The sequence below is a fragment of the Amblyomma maculatum genome, chromosome 1 (assembly GCF_055883805.1).
Source record: "Amblyomma maculatum isolate TAMU_Amacu chromosome 1, ASM5588380v1, whole genome shotgun sequence".
In the NCBI taxonomy this organism is placed as follows: domain Eukaryota; kingdom Metazoa; phylum Arthropoda; class Arachnida; order Ixodida; family Ixodidae; genus Amblyomma; species Amblyomma maculatum.
The window spans coordinates 245,101,101-245,119,391 of NC_139344.1; the positions used below are offsets into that span (position 1 = coordinate 245,101,101).

General features: G+C 46.4%; 1 protein-coding gene across 1 annotated transcript; it reads left to right on the plus strand.

The window, feature by feature from the left end:
* Window positions 1–699: 699 nt before the first annotated feature.
* LOC146206130 (pfs47 receptor-like) lies at window positions 700–17,090 on the plus strand. The gene is made up of 3 exons (XM_084608615.1): window positions 700–811; window positions 9,218–9,390; window positions 16,782–17,090. Exons 1-3 carry the CDS (start codon window positions 700–702, stop codon window positions 17,088–17,090), a joined length of 594 nt encoding a protein of 197 aa, XP_084464741.1.
* Window positions 17,091–18,291: the final 1,201 nt, after the last annotated feature.

Below are 18,291 nucleotides of genomic sequence, written 5' to 3' on the forward strand. Positions count from 1 at the left end.
AGGGCGCCTATGAGATAGTGTTAAATAACGTGGCCTGTATCGAACTGCAGCGGGCAGCGTGTTTTATAGCGCCTACTGTGCAGAACAAATAATGGGATGTCGTGTGAAAGCGGACGTTTGTGTTGGTTGTGTTCTTTAGCTTCTTGAGCAAAGGCAAGGCCGCACACGCACGGCCCACTGACTCAATCTAGCACAAGCGTTGGCTTCTCTGACGGTTTCGGGCATCCGCTTCGACGGCTCCAATAATCGAATTTCTCACCCGCAATCGACCGAAACGCGAGCAAGAAGTACTGTCCACATTGCTGGGCACAGGAAACGACTCGAGCAGTATACATGCCGAGTGTATTAAAACACGGTACGTATACAGCAGACGAAACATCACGTAACTATTGCCAGCAGTCCTTTATCAGCCTTTTACCGCTCAAATTTTACAACTGCAAAATATGGAATGTTGAAACATTTTTTTCTTATCTTTAATATATAGTTTAGGTATAATATTTAGGGTTATTTCTGCGAATAGAGTGAAACTAATGAGCTAATGTTATTAGCGAGAACCCACTAATGAGTACACGCAACCATGGGAAGACCTTAAGGGAGCACACGAGTGCAGCCTAACCTCTTCGCCGCGCTTTACGCTTTCACCCTCTTGAGGGGCTCAGTTCCTGAGTGCGGTCCCCTTGCCTTACTATACCTCGAACCATGACGAACTGGGCGGCAATCCAGACCGTCCAGCTCCCTGTGAGTGCCCAGCCGCGGTTCCTCTATGCTCCTCGAATGCAAACGCCGCTTCATGGCGACAAATTTGAGGACGGTGAGGACTGGCTGAGCAGCTCCGACCGGGTCTCTGCGTTTAATACATGGGACTAGGAGCACAAGTTCCCGAATGTTTATTTTGCTCTTGAAGATGCCTCCTAGATGTGGCTCGAAAAACACGAGTCTAGTATCACCACCTTGAAGGATTTGATGGCTGCTTACAGTCCGGAGCGCACATGTCTAATAAGCGCATTGCCATGTTTGAGGAGATTACTCGGTTTTTCAACCGCGAAGATCCGTCTATGTCGGAGACAAAGAAAGTTCGCCACCTTATGCGAGGTGTCAGGGAGCAGCTGCTCGTCGGGTACGCAACTCTCCGTGTACTGTGGCTGATTTTACGAGAGAAGCGGGCACTGGCCTCTACTAGTGCCGGTTCGCACATACCACGGCTGTCAGTTTCAATTATGCAATGCGGTAAAAATTTCAGGAGCAAACAGCGCGCTTCGTTTACTTTTGTCCGCACCGGTACACGTGAAGAAATCCGCCGAGCGGCGTCGGCAGTGCCATCTCCGCAGCCGCCTTGCGCCATGTCATGAGCCTACAGCGACGTGTAACGCACCCCAGTGATCTGTACCTGACTCTATAGGCAGTGGCTCTAGACTGACCTAGAGTTACTATATAGATTTTATAGTACTTCTAGGCCAAATGCCGGCTGCGGTGAAACCATGCGGCGCAAAGAGAGCGCGACATCTCCACCGATGATGGCCGCCGAGAGGCTTTGTGCGTTAAGGCTATGGAGAGGTGTTAAGTGCTCTCTAAATTGTTTTCACTATTCTTGTGATGCATACTTTAGAATATATTTTCATAATGTCAGCTAATTTCTTCCTAGTGGAACAGCTTATTGAAGAGGGCCCGAAAAATACCGGGACTGAAGCGTGAGCCGGAAGACTGAAAAAAAAAAAAAAAAAAAAAGGAGCAGATTTCGCTACTTAATCGATGACGACGTCGATATATCGAGAGGCAACTACTTGTCCATGCTAAGCGCAAACTATACGGCGACTGGCCAGATGACATAGCCGCTATAGTTGGACGATAATAGTTGGAAGGTAAGGATATCCCTAGGAAATTATTCGACGACGCCTCTACAAATAATGGATTCGTGCGTTCGATAGACACGAGTCGCCAGAGAAACAGAGAGCTTTCTCTCTTATAAGGTTCAAGCCATGCCTTAACCCTAACCATCTTTTTTCTTTCTTTTTCAGTGCGCGCAGCAGATATCAGGAGAGCCTAACACTGCGTGACTCGATAGGGTTGCATCATGTGGCGGCTCGCCCAGCCTGTCATGTCCTACTCCAATATGCAATAAAAAAAGTACTAATAATATATATCTTGTTTTTGGTGCGTTCAGTTAAGTACGGCGATCTAGGTCCAATAACATATATTTTTTTTTGTTTGTACTGAAAGAAATTTTCATATGTGATGGGCAAATCTGTTGACACAAATAAATAAATCTTAGTTTTACAAGACACGATGTCCCAGTACTCATTTAGAAAAAAAAATCATGAACTTAGCTCAAGCAAAGACATTGAACACGGTCGTTGCAGCTTTCACAAGAGATGACCAAAAAGAAGTGCGGCCTTGAAGACGCATCCTGAAAGAGCCTTGAAATCGTTCTACCGCTTACTGCGGAATTGTGAAACGAGGTGGGTTAAACGCTACGATGCGATCTCAGTTTAGTCAGGGTCAATTTGAGATCATAACTAGGACAATCTATATGCTATTTTGAACGCACGAGGCTATATGCTGTTTATGATAAGGTATATAAGAGTCCGCTCAGAGCCAACGCACGATTACGCCTCGTCGAAGTTGCGTTGTAACCTTGACTTTTTCACTTCGTTCTACGGCCTGCCGTAGTACTGCTGACGAAGCGAACGTACTATTTTTCACACGAGGGTTTGTCCTGCTTGAAGAGCAGCTGGGTCACTTTTCGAGAATTACGCGATATTCAAGGTATTCAAATTTATTGAGGCTGCAGGTAATGCATGTGAAGTGTTTTTTGCTCTAGCATTCAAACTGATGGCGTAATCGACGATTAAATCTCGAGCTTGCCCTCACAGCACTCAAGGTCTCCAGAGAAGCTTGGTAATGACGTCACGGACGGTAACATCATTATCCTTGTTCTCGCTCACTTCCAGCGGTGCATTTGCTGAAGCCGCCGAACAAAGAAAGGGCTTTGCTTTCGTTAGAGCTTTTTTTTTTTCTTTTTTTTTTACTTTTCAAACCAAATGTTTCTATGCGGGAAATCTACTGGTACCGTCAATGACGTAATCATGCCCCTCCCACCCGCAGCTGTGTGGTGCAGAGAAGCCTGATAACGGTCGTGGTTTGAATCGCTAATTGCGCCACTGATTCAAATGCTAGCGCCAAGATATTTCGCATGCTTAAACTGCAAGCTATAAACGTTCGACCCCTCGAAACTCATCGAATCTAAACCCAGTTCAGTTTCCCTTTAATCCCTTCTGCTGAGAAGTTCGGGTATTCATCGAAACATAGAGAAGTGGTGTATGTTAAGGGAGCTCACAGCAACTTACTCAAAAAAAGAAAGCTTAGACAAGCTTTGTTTGCATTGAAAGTGCAAAATACCGATGTAATTCATATATAACTGAAATATAATTATACGACAGCAGAGAAAAAAAGCTACATGGCACCGGTGGGATTCGGAACCCCACGACCTCAGAATTTCGCGGCGGCACTTTACCATCTGAGCTCCGCCGATGGCTGCTCAATCTTCTATTTTCGTAGGTTATTACACTGCATGTAACCAATCCTTGAGAGCGATCACTGGCACCACCCTCATCCGCCGCGGAGGACATGGAAAGGCCTGCTTTACCGCTATAGTATCGCGTGGTACGTAATTTAACTGGGAGGCTGTGAACTCTGCTAAAACCCTCTTATGCTACCTATATGGTGTCAAGGTTGCCAGAATCCATGCCTTCGTCCAACCAATCAGCAAATCAATCTGACAGTTGCTGCACCCAGTCGTTTCCTTAAAAGTGTTTTTCAATTTTCGCGCGTTTCTTGTACGCGCGTGTTAAATGAGTGCTTGACGTCCTGTATTGTTTAGATACTATAATTAAACAAACATGTCTTGAAAGTAAGGCGAGCAGCAGTTAGGCACTATGTCAGCGCGCTGCTACTTTGAAGATGCACAACCAACTACCTGCATTTGTAAAATTCCTTAACCTGAAGAATTTCTTGATGCACACGACGGAATTTCCGGAGAGCAGAAGTACATACTTTACGGGACACGTGGCCTGCGAATAAGAACCGGTAGCAGATAATAGATAAGAAATCCAAGATTGTCATCGCCATCATCAGCAATCACTTAGGCATGATATTTAGGCTTCCCCATGAAACTAAACTGAATGAGCCTGCTATGTTTGATATTGTCACGGAGGAACGAAGACGAAGTAGTTGAAGGACAGAGGTGTGCGTGGTGTCAGAAATGGGATCGCGTGGGAACGTGCACCGGTCTGTGACACCGGGTTCCTGTTCTCGTAGACTCGTGCACGCGCCTTCGTTCGACGGGTACGGACAGATTCCCTTGCTAATTATATTCAAAATTTACAAACTTTCAAATGTTTTGCGTCGTATTTCTTTTCTTGCATTCAGTTTTGTGATCATAAACCTTAGGTTTTTGTTTACTTGACAATTATTTTATTCACTGATCCGGTATATGCAGGACACTAGGCACTCCACACTGAACCCTGGCCAATCCCCCTTCGTGGGCACGTGCCATTTATGAAGGCAGAAGAAGAAGAAACGGAGCCGGCAGCTTGCGGACGTCATCGTACTGCAAGTATTGTTGTGAAAAAAATAGACTGAGGGCAGCTGAACCGTCGTGGATCCGTCTCCTGCCGTACGTCAACTCTGATGGCTCGGGTGCTGCTTCTGATGAGTCATGGACGCCTCATGTGAGCAGACAGCACCGCCGAACCAGATTTGTGCTGACGACGCTTCCTATAGCCAAGGACCATCGTTAAACCAGGACTGTGCGGTGGGGAACGACTCAGATGGACAGAAAGCCTTACCGAACCAGAACTGTACCGGAGACGACTCACGTAAGCAGATAGAACTGTGTGACCAGAACACCACCGCTGAGCTTCAGTTTGAACGGGCAGCTTCGCCAAACCAGAACTTTGCCAATAATAACTCGGGCGGGCAACCAGCATTACTGGACCACAATTATGCTCGAAGCGATTCCTGTGGGCAGAGCGTGCCACAAAGCCAGAACTGTGCGGGCGTGATTTCTTTCCTTTCTGACGTCACATACCTCCACCTCCGCTTTGGTTCGTGCCCGGGCTCCACCTATATCCCTACTGCAGTGGTCTTACATGGCCACCGTACGAACCCTGTCAGCAGTATTGGAATGGAGCCTACTATGGCTGCCCTATGGGGTATGTTCCCCAAGACAGGAAACCTTATCAGTATCATTGTTCAGTGACTGAAAAAGCACCCTCAGAACAAGAAGCTGCCAGTGATGTAAATGGGAGCGATGGTGCTACTCCAATGGATGCATCGCTTAGCAGTGGTTTCCCTGCCCGGTATACGCCCTCAGACACGACAAATTTGCAGTACTTTATGCAGTCACGGAAGAAAGACCCTTAGATCAAGAGCCTGCCAGCTTCGTTGACGGTAGCCATGAAGCTTCGCCGATGGATATCTCGCCTTGTGTAAGCCCTGTGAACGTTGATACAAGCTGTGCATCAACAAATGATGAAGAAACACCGGCACTAAAACGCACACCTCTGTCCTTCAAATACTTCATCTTTGTTCGATCCTCCGGGACAATATTATAGATAACATCATTGCTAATGTTGCAGTGGAATGGCAAATGTATTGGTACTGCGTTCCGTAAATTGAATTACGTTTGTACGTCAAATATCCGTCGTAAAAACCAGAAGACAAAAAATAAAAGCCGAAACTTATTATCAACCGTTGTACGAACCTTGAAAAGTCTGTTTAAATATAGGACTCGGCGGACAAAATTTAATCTGCACTTTGTCTCTTGCCATCAATGTTGAAGGTTTGTTATATATGCATAAAACACTAATATAAATGTCTCTCTTGTATTTTATTCCTCGTCATTTCGCTACCGTGGTTCAGGCCACCTGTTTCATACCTGGATGAAGAAGATACATTTGCTGGCCCTTCCAATGCTTTGCAGTCCAGTGTAAACTGTCGTGAAATTCCGAGTCTATTGCATATTTTAATTTTTTACACCCACCCCGCATCATTCTGTTATTTTCTTTCTTTTTTTTTTTTTTTAGGTTTTCGATCATGCTTCGGAATACGTCCTTTCAGTTACTTGCGCAGGCAACATCATCAGGGAATCTGAAATTACCAAGTTTAATACCTTTTGTCCACAACGCTTACCTAATCCACTCCTTCCATGCTTCCTGCCTGTAAGCATGCAATGAATAGTATATATACTAGTAGGCACGGCAACTTCCATTGAGCGGCCGTAGTTGCTGGAGAGATCGCCTCCTGGCCTGATACTTTTCTAGACTTAGATTTTGTTACTTTCGTTGTGGATGACCATGCCGGCTGCAAGAGACACTATAAATATTTCGGAGTAACTTTTGCTATGCCTCGTCTACATCGTGCATAATTCCGGAATGCTTGCTTTACTACTAAATTTCGACTCAGTCAAAATCCTTCCTCGCAGACTAAAGGCTATAGACCAGCATCAGTTCAGTTTAGCTCATTTACAGGAAAACATGAGAGTTTGGCTGCTATTCTGTTTTGACGACGTGTTGGACGTGAGGATCGGCGGCGATATAACTGGCGGCGGCTCAAATTTACTGAAATGAATAGTGGGAATGGTAGGAAAACTTTTTTGGCGTTCGCTGATGCATTGATAAAGCGTTTAATTTAGGAAGTCATTTTTTATAATATGTCCGCAGGTACTGCTGTTCCAAATGCAATAAAAAACCATTATTGCTGATGCTGATGCGGCCATTCCCCTTTGTATCGGGGGATCACAAAGTTCTGGATCAGGCCAGACCATGGCCTGACTACCATGGCGATGACGATGGCGATGTGGGTGATGAAGGCGTGCTACGAGCATGGATCTTTGCTTTCCAAGCGATTTATATTGGTTCTCATGGTGCCCCACCCGCAATCTCTATTACACGAATAGCCAAAATGCACTACTAGAGTATGTGGCTTCTACGTGGTCATGGGCCACCAACCACCGCGGGTTCGAGCGTCGCGCGAGCCAAAACCCTGATCAGCCGTCACCACGCGCACACTGAAATACCGCAGCGCGCAATCAACCTCCGTAGGGAGGAGAGCGCTTCGCTGCAGAAACACAAGTCTCCTAGTTGGCACAGAAGACGTTTATTCAACACCGTCCTCCAGCGCTACACAAACATTCAGTCACCGCGTCCCGGGAGCGCGCGGGGAGCAAGGCTCCCCTGAACGTACGCAGTGACAAAGAATGCACGCCTCAAGCACGCAAGGACGTGCTGTGATCTCTCTCTCGCGGTGACCAAAGGGTTCCTTTGAGAGCGCTTGGGCAACCACCGCAAGGTACGCCTGTCGTGGATCGTTGCATCACGATCAACAGGCACGAGCTGCGCTCTCAGGTGAACTCGAGTACACACTGGTCTGCGCGGACAAAGGCCGGCATACAACAGTAGTGTACGCACCTTGCGATGTCTCGGAGAGGTCTCTCTCTGGGCTCCGCTCGGACTGTCGCGCGAGCGCGGCCGTCGAAGCGGCGCCATGTTCCTGCCAAAAGGCGCCAATGAGAACAGCCACTGGGACGCCAGGACAGAGCTGTGGCCGAACAGCAGTGACAAGTCGTCCGAACATCTCTCCGCCGCCTCCGGCGGGAGAAAGGGAACGAGGAGAACAACAGGGCTAGGGCGGCGGCCGCCCAAAGTGCACCCGCCCCAAGCCCGAATCCCACAAGGATGGCTTTTTTATTCGCAGTCATTTATTTTCGGTAATTTTCATTTCAATATCTTCGCGATTTGTGGTGCCGCCAAAAGCGTAAGCCCATCGTGAGCGCTTCCAGACGGCGCCATGTTTGATCATATTTTGAAAACTTGGGCGAATTGCCTGCACCATACTCTTCAACATAGGCCCACATAGCGATGGCTGCGCAAATTAAAGCAATATGTCCTCTAGTGCATGCGTCGTTCGCCAACGATTTCAGGCAGGATGCACTGCTACTGTAGCTGCAGAGGCTGTTTGAACTTCTCAAATGTTGACTGTCTTGCAGACGAGGACTTCGTAGTCGGTGTAGGGATGCTCTTTGCCGCCGTAGGTGACTATCGCGCAGCGCTCCCGTAATCTGACATGCCCTTAGGACATGGGCTATCAGTTGCACTAATTTCCACGAGCTTCTCCGGAGAAATCAGCATACACGGCTAAAACCTACCATTTAAAGCAGGCATGCAAAGACGCCCGCATCACGCTAGGTATCTGTATCGAAACGGCACTAGCGCCGTGTCGGTAGTGTCGTTTCGGCGCTAATTTGTGGCAGTTACTGAGGGGACGGGGAAGCGGAAAATGACTTGGTAGCAACGCCAAAGCAACGCCAACTTCGCGCATTTCAGGGCGCATATCGGTGGTTAACGATATCGGATATGCCGCATCGTATATCAAAAAGCACCTAGGAACGAGAAGTGATCATATTCATATAGAATAAATAATGTACTTATGATGCGTGATTTATTGGTGCTGCATGCGTCCGGGATCTCTGCTTCTCCGACAAAGACGGGAGCCGCGAACGTAGCTTCACCAAGTGTTAGTAACTACTTATAGCACGTGGAATTAAGGCTTTTGATAAAAACGAATAGGATTCATATTTCTTCCAAGCAAACTCTAAGTGGCTGCCACACAACAGGATGTCACACAACTTTCCCGATGATCTATTTTGTTCCAACAGTTTCGGACGGTGGACCGTCCTTCTTCAAGGTAGAATTGAGTATGTTGTTTTTCCTTCCCCTTTCCATATAATGTTCTTTATTCCAATAATCACCATTCCTATAAATAGTATACTATAAACAGTATAAACAGAAAAAAAAACAGCGTTTGCATTGCACTCGTAGACTGTTCGCTCTTTTGTATATATATATATATATATATATATATATATATATATATATATATATATATATATATATATATATATGTAATCGGTTTTGTGGTGTATGTCCCAAAGGCAAAACAGTCCGAGTTGATTTAGACTCAAGAGGTTGTTAGCTTAGAAATTTCTGTGCACAATGGTCTTGCGTTTCGTGTCACCGCAACGAGTGCATCTTTTTTAACACTCGACGGACCGCTGTTCAAAGCGAAGGCAGGGAAGTTTAGGGGATTCCACTTCATGGAGCTTTGGCATACGCAAACCTTTCGGCAGCGCACGTGATGGGTATTTGAAATTGCTTCGCAGCAATCAGCTACAAGTCTCCATGCGTCTGGGTGACCTGTAAAGGAGGGAATATCCCGGTGAACGCGGTGCCCGCAGGCGACGACACCGGAGGCGAGATCACCTATGTTGGGCGCGCGGTGCACGAGGGCAACGTGATACCTGGCAAGGTGCTCACCAGCCTCGCCTACTGCTACGTGGGCCACAATAAAGAGGAACACAAATACCGGGACTACCAGATGAGCGCAAGGACACTGATTTCTCCATTTTTCTCACTGTTGCACATGCATTGTTATCACGCTGCTACGGCCTTCGCTATATAGGAGCGCCTTGTATACCAAATTCACTATTACCAGCGGGAAGGATCACGCGTCGCGGAGACGGCAGCAAAACACACGCCCCGATAGCGGTATGTTTGTCTGGTGTGCAGTAAAAGGGTCCTGCAGCTTTGTTCCACGGCTTGGCGAGTATGTACCTCATCATGAAGAAGCGATCCAAGTCGCGTTGGTTCAAGTATAGAGCATAATTTCGGTACGTTTTTGCTCCTATAGATGGTGGTACGGGAAGTTTAACATCCCAAAGAGATTCAGGCTTTGAGAGACGCGAAAGTGGAGCACTCGGTATTAATTTCTGACATCTATAGCCTCTTTCAGCGCCGGGCGGATCTTGACGACATGGAGGTGTGTAAAATGGCTATAACCGACTCGGAGCAGGCATGCGCTCTCTCCTCTAATTTATAGTATTTAATAGGCCCTCACCTGACTGTTCTGCGCAAGCAATGCCGATGCCATCACTTTGTTTTCGCGCCCGTGTGGACGGCCCTTGACTTTTGACTTTCCTAGCTATCTGTTTGGCAATTTGGAGACATTTTAACGCGACAACTTTAAAAGCCCCGTTATCCAGAAAATCCGGCTCCGGCGTCCGTGTTGTGAGCGAAAAATGACGGGCTTGGAGCTGGCAGGTTGTAGCTGGCAGCTGATTCATGGCCGGGCACTGATTCTTCGACGGTTTGTTCGACGACCACGTGTTGGCATAACGTTGGGAGGAGCTGCCAACTCGGGTTGCTCATTTGTAGTGGGAAGGTGGAATAATTGAATCAACCGTACAGTTGGATGCCGAGTCAGGGATGCTACACATTCAGGCCACGCACGCTTGTTTAAAGCGACGTGGTCCCTATATATGACCAGTAGATTGATAACATTGTAGCATAGTACTGTATGCTAATGAGAATGTGTGAAATATCAGAGGCACAAATTAAGGGATTGGTAATTAATCGAGCCGAAACTACATGTAGGCGAAAGAGAAACCGCAAGCGGACCTCCATGAGGGGAGCTGTTAAGCTATCGTGCCATATACCCTTAAAGGCGGAGCTTAAGTGTACGCTGTTTTTTTTTCCCCTCTGTTTCCTGTAAACTCAGACACCACTGAAGGCATGCTCTCAGCATTAACGTTTCACTGATGACGACTGGACGAAGGGCAAGAGTCGTTAAAGCAATATTGTCGCAAGCTCACGGTTCCATGAAATACACATTGGACACTTAGGTGATGATTATGAGTGTGTTAAAAAACGCAAAATTCCACATATCATTTGCTATTTCGATATAATTTACGCAGAAACGATACATTTGCCGTGCCAACGTTTTCCCGTGTTTGTGTGGCTTCTCTGAACAACGATGCAACTTCGCGAGGACACATGAACTCTAACACATGTACAGGCCGGGTGGCCAGTGAACTCGGCGTGCCACTATGTGCTTTGCGGCCCACAGACTAAACTAAGTCCATGCTGTCCAAAATTTGCGTGCGCAGTTTTCAAAGAAGACAAAAAGTAATTGCTGTTATCATCATCATCATCATCATCATGAAAACTACGCCCACACAAGTTAGTCTTGTCCCGTGCCACTTGCAGCAGCCACCTTACCACAGCAAACTTACTCATCTCATCCACCCGGTTGTCATCTTCTGCGCTTCCTGCTGAGTTTGGCTCCCTGGAACCCAGTTCATTACCCTAAGGAACCATCGGTTATGTTGCCTTCGTCGTGCTTGTTTCTTATTTTCAGTTTCAAATGGGATGCCATTGACTCACGTTTATCGTTGGGCCACTCAAGTTTCTTCTTAGCTCCCTATATACGTTTCATGTACCTAAGATTTTTCTGTCTTTACGTTACTGCGTTGTCCTCGCTCTGACTTCAGCTCTTTTTGTTGGCCTCTAAATTTTTGAGTACTGGAAAGATACAGCTCTTGAAGATAAGCTGTCATTCATTACCTGCGAATGCCTGCCAATTCACTTGATTTCACAATAATGAGAAATAATTTATGTCCCATTAGAAAAACATCCGGCATCGTCCATGGCACGAGATTCGAATGAGTGACCACGCCCATGGTAGGTGCCACAACGTGTATAAGATATGATATGCATAGTCACGAATGTTAAAGCGAATGTTAAAGCGTTCTCAGATGTTTATGAATACTGACTCATTTTCATTGTGCAACGTAGCGACACAGCATTTTGCAAAGTAATGTACTATAAGTGAGTCTGTACAAACATTACGCACAGTCATTAGTTTCTGCATGACTCATGACTAAAACTCATTATGCAGCGTCGCATGACTCAGTACCGTACGAAGTAACGTAATGAATGGTGTAGGATTGGTACGAAAACTACGTACAATCCTCACTCACAGTCCAAATCATGTCCCGTTACTCATGGTCATTATGCAATGTGTCATGTTAACCCAGGCAGGGGGCGTAGCCGCACACGCACCGGAGCGCTGTCCGAGAATGCAGTCCAGACACCGTACTCCCAAGCGATGAAAAGGCCCCCGCTTATTATCGCACTCAGCTTTTATACACTGGAACCGCAGACCCACTATCGCAGTCGCAGCTGCCAGTGGCTGCTGACGTGGCGCGTCAAGCAGGAACAGATGGCAACAGCACGCAATGTAGCATGACTAGCGACCATTTACTTATTAACGCAATAACAGTAAGATTTAAAGTTGGCACAAACATTAAGCACAGTTATGACTCATAATTCAGTGTGTATGTAACGCAGCATGACTCTCCACTTGACAAAGTAGGGTGCTTCTCACACGTAAGCAGTCTTCAATATAAATTTCTCTTCCAGTATTTTTTTCCTCGTCATTTCGCTACCGTGGTTCGGATCAGTTGTTACATACCTGGCTGAAGATAAATTTGCTGGCCCTTCCAATACTTTGCAGTTCAGTGCAAACTGTCGCGACCTTCCGAGTCTATTGCACATTAAAAATTTTTACACGCACGTCCCACCATTCCCTCTCTTTCTCGTTGTTTTTTTTTTCTTTAGGTTCTCGATTATGCTTCGGAATACGTCCTTTCAGTTACTTGCGCAGGCAACATCATTAGGGAATCTGAAATTACCAGGTTTAATAACTTTTGTCCCCAACACTTACCTAATCCGCTCCTCTCAATGTTTCCTGCCTGTAAGCATGCAATGAATAGTATATATACTGGTAGGCACGGCAACCTCTATTGAGCGGCCGTAGTTGCTGGAGAGATCGTCTCCTGGCCTGATACTTTTCTAGAGTTGGATTTTGTTACTTTCCTTATGGAGGACCATGCCGGCTGTAGAGACACTATAAATATTTCGGAGTAACTTTTCATACGCCTCGTCTACATCGTGCATAATTCCGGCATACTTGCTTTACTACTGAAATTTCGACTCGGTCAAATCCTTTCTCGCAGACTAAAGACATTAGACCGGCACAATATTTACAAACAAAAGAGCCATCTATCGGACGCCGTAGCAGAAAAGAAGTGAAAAGTAAGGTTAGCGTTCATGAGAACACAGGGAAACTGAAGCTTCCAAAGCAGTTTTCTGATTTAGCGGCTAGCCTATGATATCATTGAAATCAAAAGAAACCATCAAGATCTTAGAACTTATTCTGAAAGTCCAAAATGTGATTTCAAAGGTGCTGTATTTTGAAACACCGCGATATGTATGAAGGTAAGCGTCGGGTGGGCGACTCATATAAAGACGCAGGTAAACAAAACTTATCATATATTTTTTTCTTGTTTCACAGTGCGTCATTGGAATTGGCCGATCCGTTAAAATTTGTCATTAAAGCGTATTTTTGGGCAGTTGTGTTTACCCTTAGTGAGTTTCGTCTCTACACTACTTCCATGCTTGTCAACAGGTTGTTTTGTTGTCAGTATTCTTTAGAGGCTACAATCACACAATTTGCTGCATGTGCCGCAAGCACCTTGGCTATCGCTCAGCCATGCAACTTACTATCTACCGACTTATCAGCGATACGATTAATTCAGTATCTTCCCAATTCTTCAACACTGTGGGCGGAAAGTTTTCTGGTCAGCATGCACAATTTCTATAAAAAATTCAGATGCACCCACGAATTATTAGGGGCCACATTAACGCCGAAAAGTGTCCTACGGATTTCCCATAGAGGCCGCTCTATTAAGGCAAAAGTCTCCCCCGGTTCATAAGCAGCGGAACCCGGCGTTTCTCAACGTAGAACACGGTGTACCAAAATCTCATATCGGTCAAGCGAGACCGTCACGTCATCACCCCGATGATCATTTTGCAACCGGGGCCAAATTCTTCTTCGCTCACGTGACGTTAATGGTCATCATAAGCGCCTCTGCACCCACTTCAGGACAAACGATCCCCCCATATCGCTCCCATTAACTGGTCCCGTTCCAGCTGCATCCACGTAATCCCCAAAAACTTCCTAACCTCATCCGTCCGCCTGACATTCTGTTGCCCCCGGCTACGTTTCCCTTCATTTTAAACCAGCCAGAAGACGAGACCAAGGAAACAAGAGAACAAGACAGGGCTGGCCATATTGCTGTAAACTACACCCATGTTACTGAAATCAGGCGTGCAAAGAGACGGGTCATCCTCCGATTTACACTCCCGGAATTGCACATGTAGCGCCAGATTAGAATTCGCCTTCCGTCCTAGAGAACTATAGAGTGCTCCGTCAGGCGCATATTCAGACATCTGCCTGTCTGCCCGTAGTAGCACCGGCCACAATTGAGCGAAATGCGATAAACCACGTTCTTTCTGCAGGTGGTGAACCTTTTCCTAAGTGAATGAAAACTATCACGAGCTGTATTGTCGAGCCCCCTTCTAACTCTGGCGCACAAGCCTCCTATCTTGTTTTTCGCTGTAAATACAACGTCAACGTCGTACCTTGCCGCAAGTTTTTTGAGTCGGTGCGAAACGCCATCGAAGTAAGGTATGACAGCCACCTTCTCTCGCAGCGTCACCACACCAGCATCAACCTGCCCCGTTTTGCTCTTCCTTGAACGTGTTAAAACACGTTCAAAATGAACCGTTACCAACTCGCCCAGTCGTCAACCTTGTTGAATTACTTTTGCCTTCCCTGACAATCCATTATGTCACACATCGGTTATCTTGCCTTCGCATTACATGCCCATCCCACGCCCATTTCGTACCCTTGGTTTCGACTAAAATATCATTAACACGAGTTTGTTTCCCAAGCCATTCTGGTTAGTCCTTGTTTCTTAACGTTACACTATACCATTTTTCGTTCCATAGCTCTCTGCTTTGACCTCAACTTAAGTTGAACCCTTTTGGTTAGCCTCCGCGTTTCAGCTCTATTGGAGAGTTACCGGTAAGATGGAACTCTTTTATATTTTCCCCTTGAGCGATACCGGTAAGCTGATGGTCATAATCTTCGAGTATTTGCCAAATGCGCCCCATCCCAATCTTATTCTGCTAGCTATTTCCCCGTCGTGGTTGGGATCCCTGTACTAAGCAGACATATTCGCATACCACTTTCAGCGCATTGCTACCTGTCGTAAACTACCATTTCCTTCCAAGACTGTTGAACAGCACTATAATTTCCTCCGTATTAATGCTTAGACCTACTATTCTGCTTTTCCTTTCTAGACTATTAATAATTATTCGTGATGTGTCCCCTGTGTTACTCAGCAACAGTGAAGTCTTCAGTGAAGCGCAGATTACAGAAATGTTCTCCCTCAGCCCTTAACGTTAACTGCTCGCAATTTAGGTCTCTGAATACTTCCTTTGTGCACGTTGTTAATAGTACTGTAGGTATCGTGTAGCCTTGGCTAACACCATTCCTTATGGAAATTTCCTTATTTTATTTATGGCGGACTGTGGTTGCTGCTGCAGCCACTTCAAAAACAGGACAAAATATTTGTATTGACACCAAATTTCCGACGAAGCGTTTTGTAAAGAAAGGAAAGTAAATGAGCTGAGATTTGAAAATTTAGATAGAACGGGAATCGAAACCCCGCAAGACCACCAGATTTTCAGATGGCCACGCGCGCTATCCGCAAGTCACGTATGCCCGTTGGCCGGAGCTGAGCACAGGGAGACCTAGTGGAATGCGTGGTGCACTCATAAGTTTCAGAAAAGATTAGAAAGTAATAAAATAAAATTAGTTGAAGGAATGTAATACACAAAAACTAAAGTCAGAGCATTCAAAAATAAAAATAGAAAGCAAGGAAACCAAACATCACTAACGATAACATACTCCCGCCTTCACAGCACGCACGCGGTTCAGGAGCTCTCCGTATCTTTTCTATATATATGGCTAGAGGTTGTCTCCTTCGTCCAATTCTTCCTCTTCATCGCCTTCGTGTTCGTTAGCGCTCTCCTGAATAACAGGGCTGACCTCTCCTGCTACCTACACGGCAACCGCACGCCCTGTTAAAGACATATGGGTCGCCGTATTAGTTGGGCTCATGCCGGTATTGTTGCTCAAGTCAGTCCTGCAGGGCGGACGCGGAAATGTATTCCCAAAGTTTGAATGACAAAGTGGCACAAAAGTCTTTCCAAGAAGCTGAGGCTCACAAAGTAGGGTTAAAAGCTGAGGAAAATGTGTAGCGCTACGCGCAGTAGGTCCTGTGCAACCTTTCGAAGGAAGTCAGTCAGTCAACCACTCAGTCCAAGCGTTTTATCCTAACAGAAAGGACGTCTGCCTGCTTATGGAAGTGGAGGGGCATAAAAGAGGCTGGCGAAAATGCGAGGATGCCGGTTGTTGTTGTTTTCTTTTTGAAAACTGCAGATCGGTAGCTCGCTTTTTATGCCGGTGTTGGGATAGGTCCGTGTCTGGTACATGGCGACTGCATGTCCTGAATGCAACGGTGTCTTGTTTTGTCGGCGGATGGGAACCGCCAAGACAGGGCAGGTGTTTAATGATGGTGCATGTGTTATTGCCGCATCTGCGCCATTTGGTTGCTTCTGGTGCTGATAGCTTCTTACCCACTTGCTGGCTACTTTGGCGGTTAGTGCGAAACTTGTTTTCGAATTGTGGGCCGCTACTCGCGTAAAAATGTAGTGGTTTAGCTTTCAAAACTGGTTAAGCAGAGGGTAACAGTAAGGATACATCAAATGGCTCATTGAAAAAGCGAAAAATCAAGTGAAGCTCGCTATGTCTGCAGTATCGCCTATCAACTTCAGAACGTCTCCAAATGTGAAAAATGAGGTGTCTTTGTTCTTCAGACCCTATTGCCCGCCTCTCGCGTCGTTTGATCGATGACACCCTTTGTTACCAATCAGAGCCAGTTTAATCACACTCCGCGTTGTAACTCTGATTCCCAGGCGCTCGTCTGCGATGGTGCATGCCTGGAGTGGCAGGCGGCTACTCATGGCGCAGTGCCGAACGGAGCCATCCAAGGGGGCGTGACCTCTGATGGAGAGCCGCTCTACGTTGCACGCGCTCTCTACAAGGGAATGAAGACTGTCGGCAGGCTGCAACCGTCCCAGCGCTGCGCGATAGTCACCTACGGCGACGTCGAACATCGCTACACCAACTACGAGGTCCTCGTCTGCAACACAGTCAACTTCTTAGAAGCCCATACAGCATCTTCAGCTACAGTAACAGTCAATCCTGCTCAAAATGGCTGGTGAACGACGCATGCAACAGAGAGTATATTGCTTTAATTTCGCAATGCGGGTCTCTGTTGGAGAGCATGGTACAAGGAATTCGCCCAAGGTATCAAAACATGAACAAAATAGACACATCTAGAAGTGCTTCCGATGGCCTTCCGCTTTTGGTAGCACCACAAATCGTGAATAAAATGAAATAAGAGGAATGCATTTTGGTCATTCGTGCATAGACATAGCGGGCGGGGCCACTGGAGGACCACTATAAATCGCTTGGAGAGCAGATAGGCCTCCATCACACACATGCCTATTGCCTACACCGCCGGTCATCGCGCTCATCACATTCATGAATTTTTAATGTATCTGGAACAACAGTACCTGTGGACACAATATGCAAAACGAATTCCTAAACTAGTCGCTTTATCAAAGCCTCGGCCTACTATTCCCGTTTATTCTTTTAATCACTAGAAGCCCCCAACTGCATCGCCTCCGATCCTCACATCCAACACGCCGTCAACGCAGAACAGCAGCCAACCTCTCATGCTTCGCCTGTAAAGGAGGTAAACTTGACTGGTATATTCAATGTCATATCGTGACCTTAATTCGTGGTCTAAATGCAGCTTCGAACAGGCTCAATGAGCACGTTCAACCGCACGTTCGGAGAAAAAATATTTGGAATAAATACGCGAAACGACGATTGCATGTGGCACAGAAATCCGTCGCCGCCGATTACTCCGCGCAGAATCCGCTTTAGGGCATTAATGGGATTTCTGTAACCCATATAGTGTTCCCAAAGCTTGACGCTAATTAATGTCAAGCATGAAAGTGTTCAGTTCGTCTGGAAAGGGGCCCACCACAAATGAACGTCGAACAAATGAGCGTAGCTGTCACACCACACTTACATGCGCTTCCCATAAACTGAATTTAGGAAACAGAGCAGGAGTCGATACTGTCTTCTCAGGCCCGAAGAAACTGCATCAGTTGTGTGAAGAAGTAAATTCCGACACCGAACGTGAGCCCGACTGCATGACGAGGCGCCGTCCACGTCTCGTGGATTGCGAAAAAGATATTCGATTCCCCTGTCTTGCGGAAACATCTATATAGGCCAAACAGGGAGATACCTGAAGACCAGATTACACGAACAAAAAAGGAATCTAAAGGTACCAACTCAAGGGAACTTGCCAGGCACTTTTAGTTGGGCGTAAGCAGTAAACGTGCATACGTA

Bases quoted from the DNA above. Each gene is read 5' to 3' on its own strand.
- LOC146206130 (XM_084608615.1), top strand. From the start codon at position 700: ATGACGAACTGGGCGGCAATCCAGACCGTCCAGCTCCCTGTGAGTGCC. The intron at 812-9,217 runs GTGAGGACTGGC...ATTGCTTCGCAG, and splicing joins TGGCGACAAATTTGAGGACG to CAATCAGCTACAAGTCTCCA. The intron at 9,391-16,781 runs GTGGGCCACAAT...TCTGATTCCCAG, and splicing joins CCAGCCTCGCCTACTGCTAC to GCGCTCGTCTGCGATGGTGC.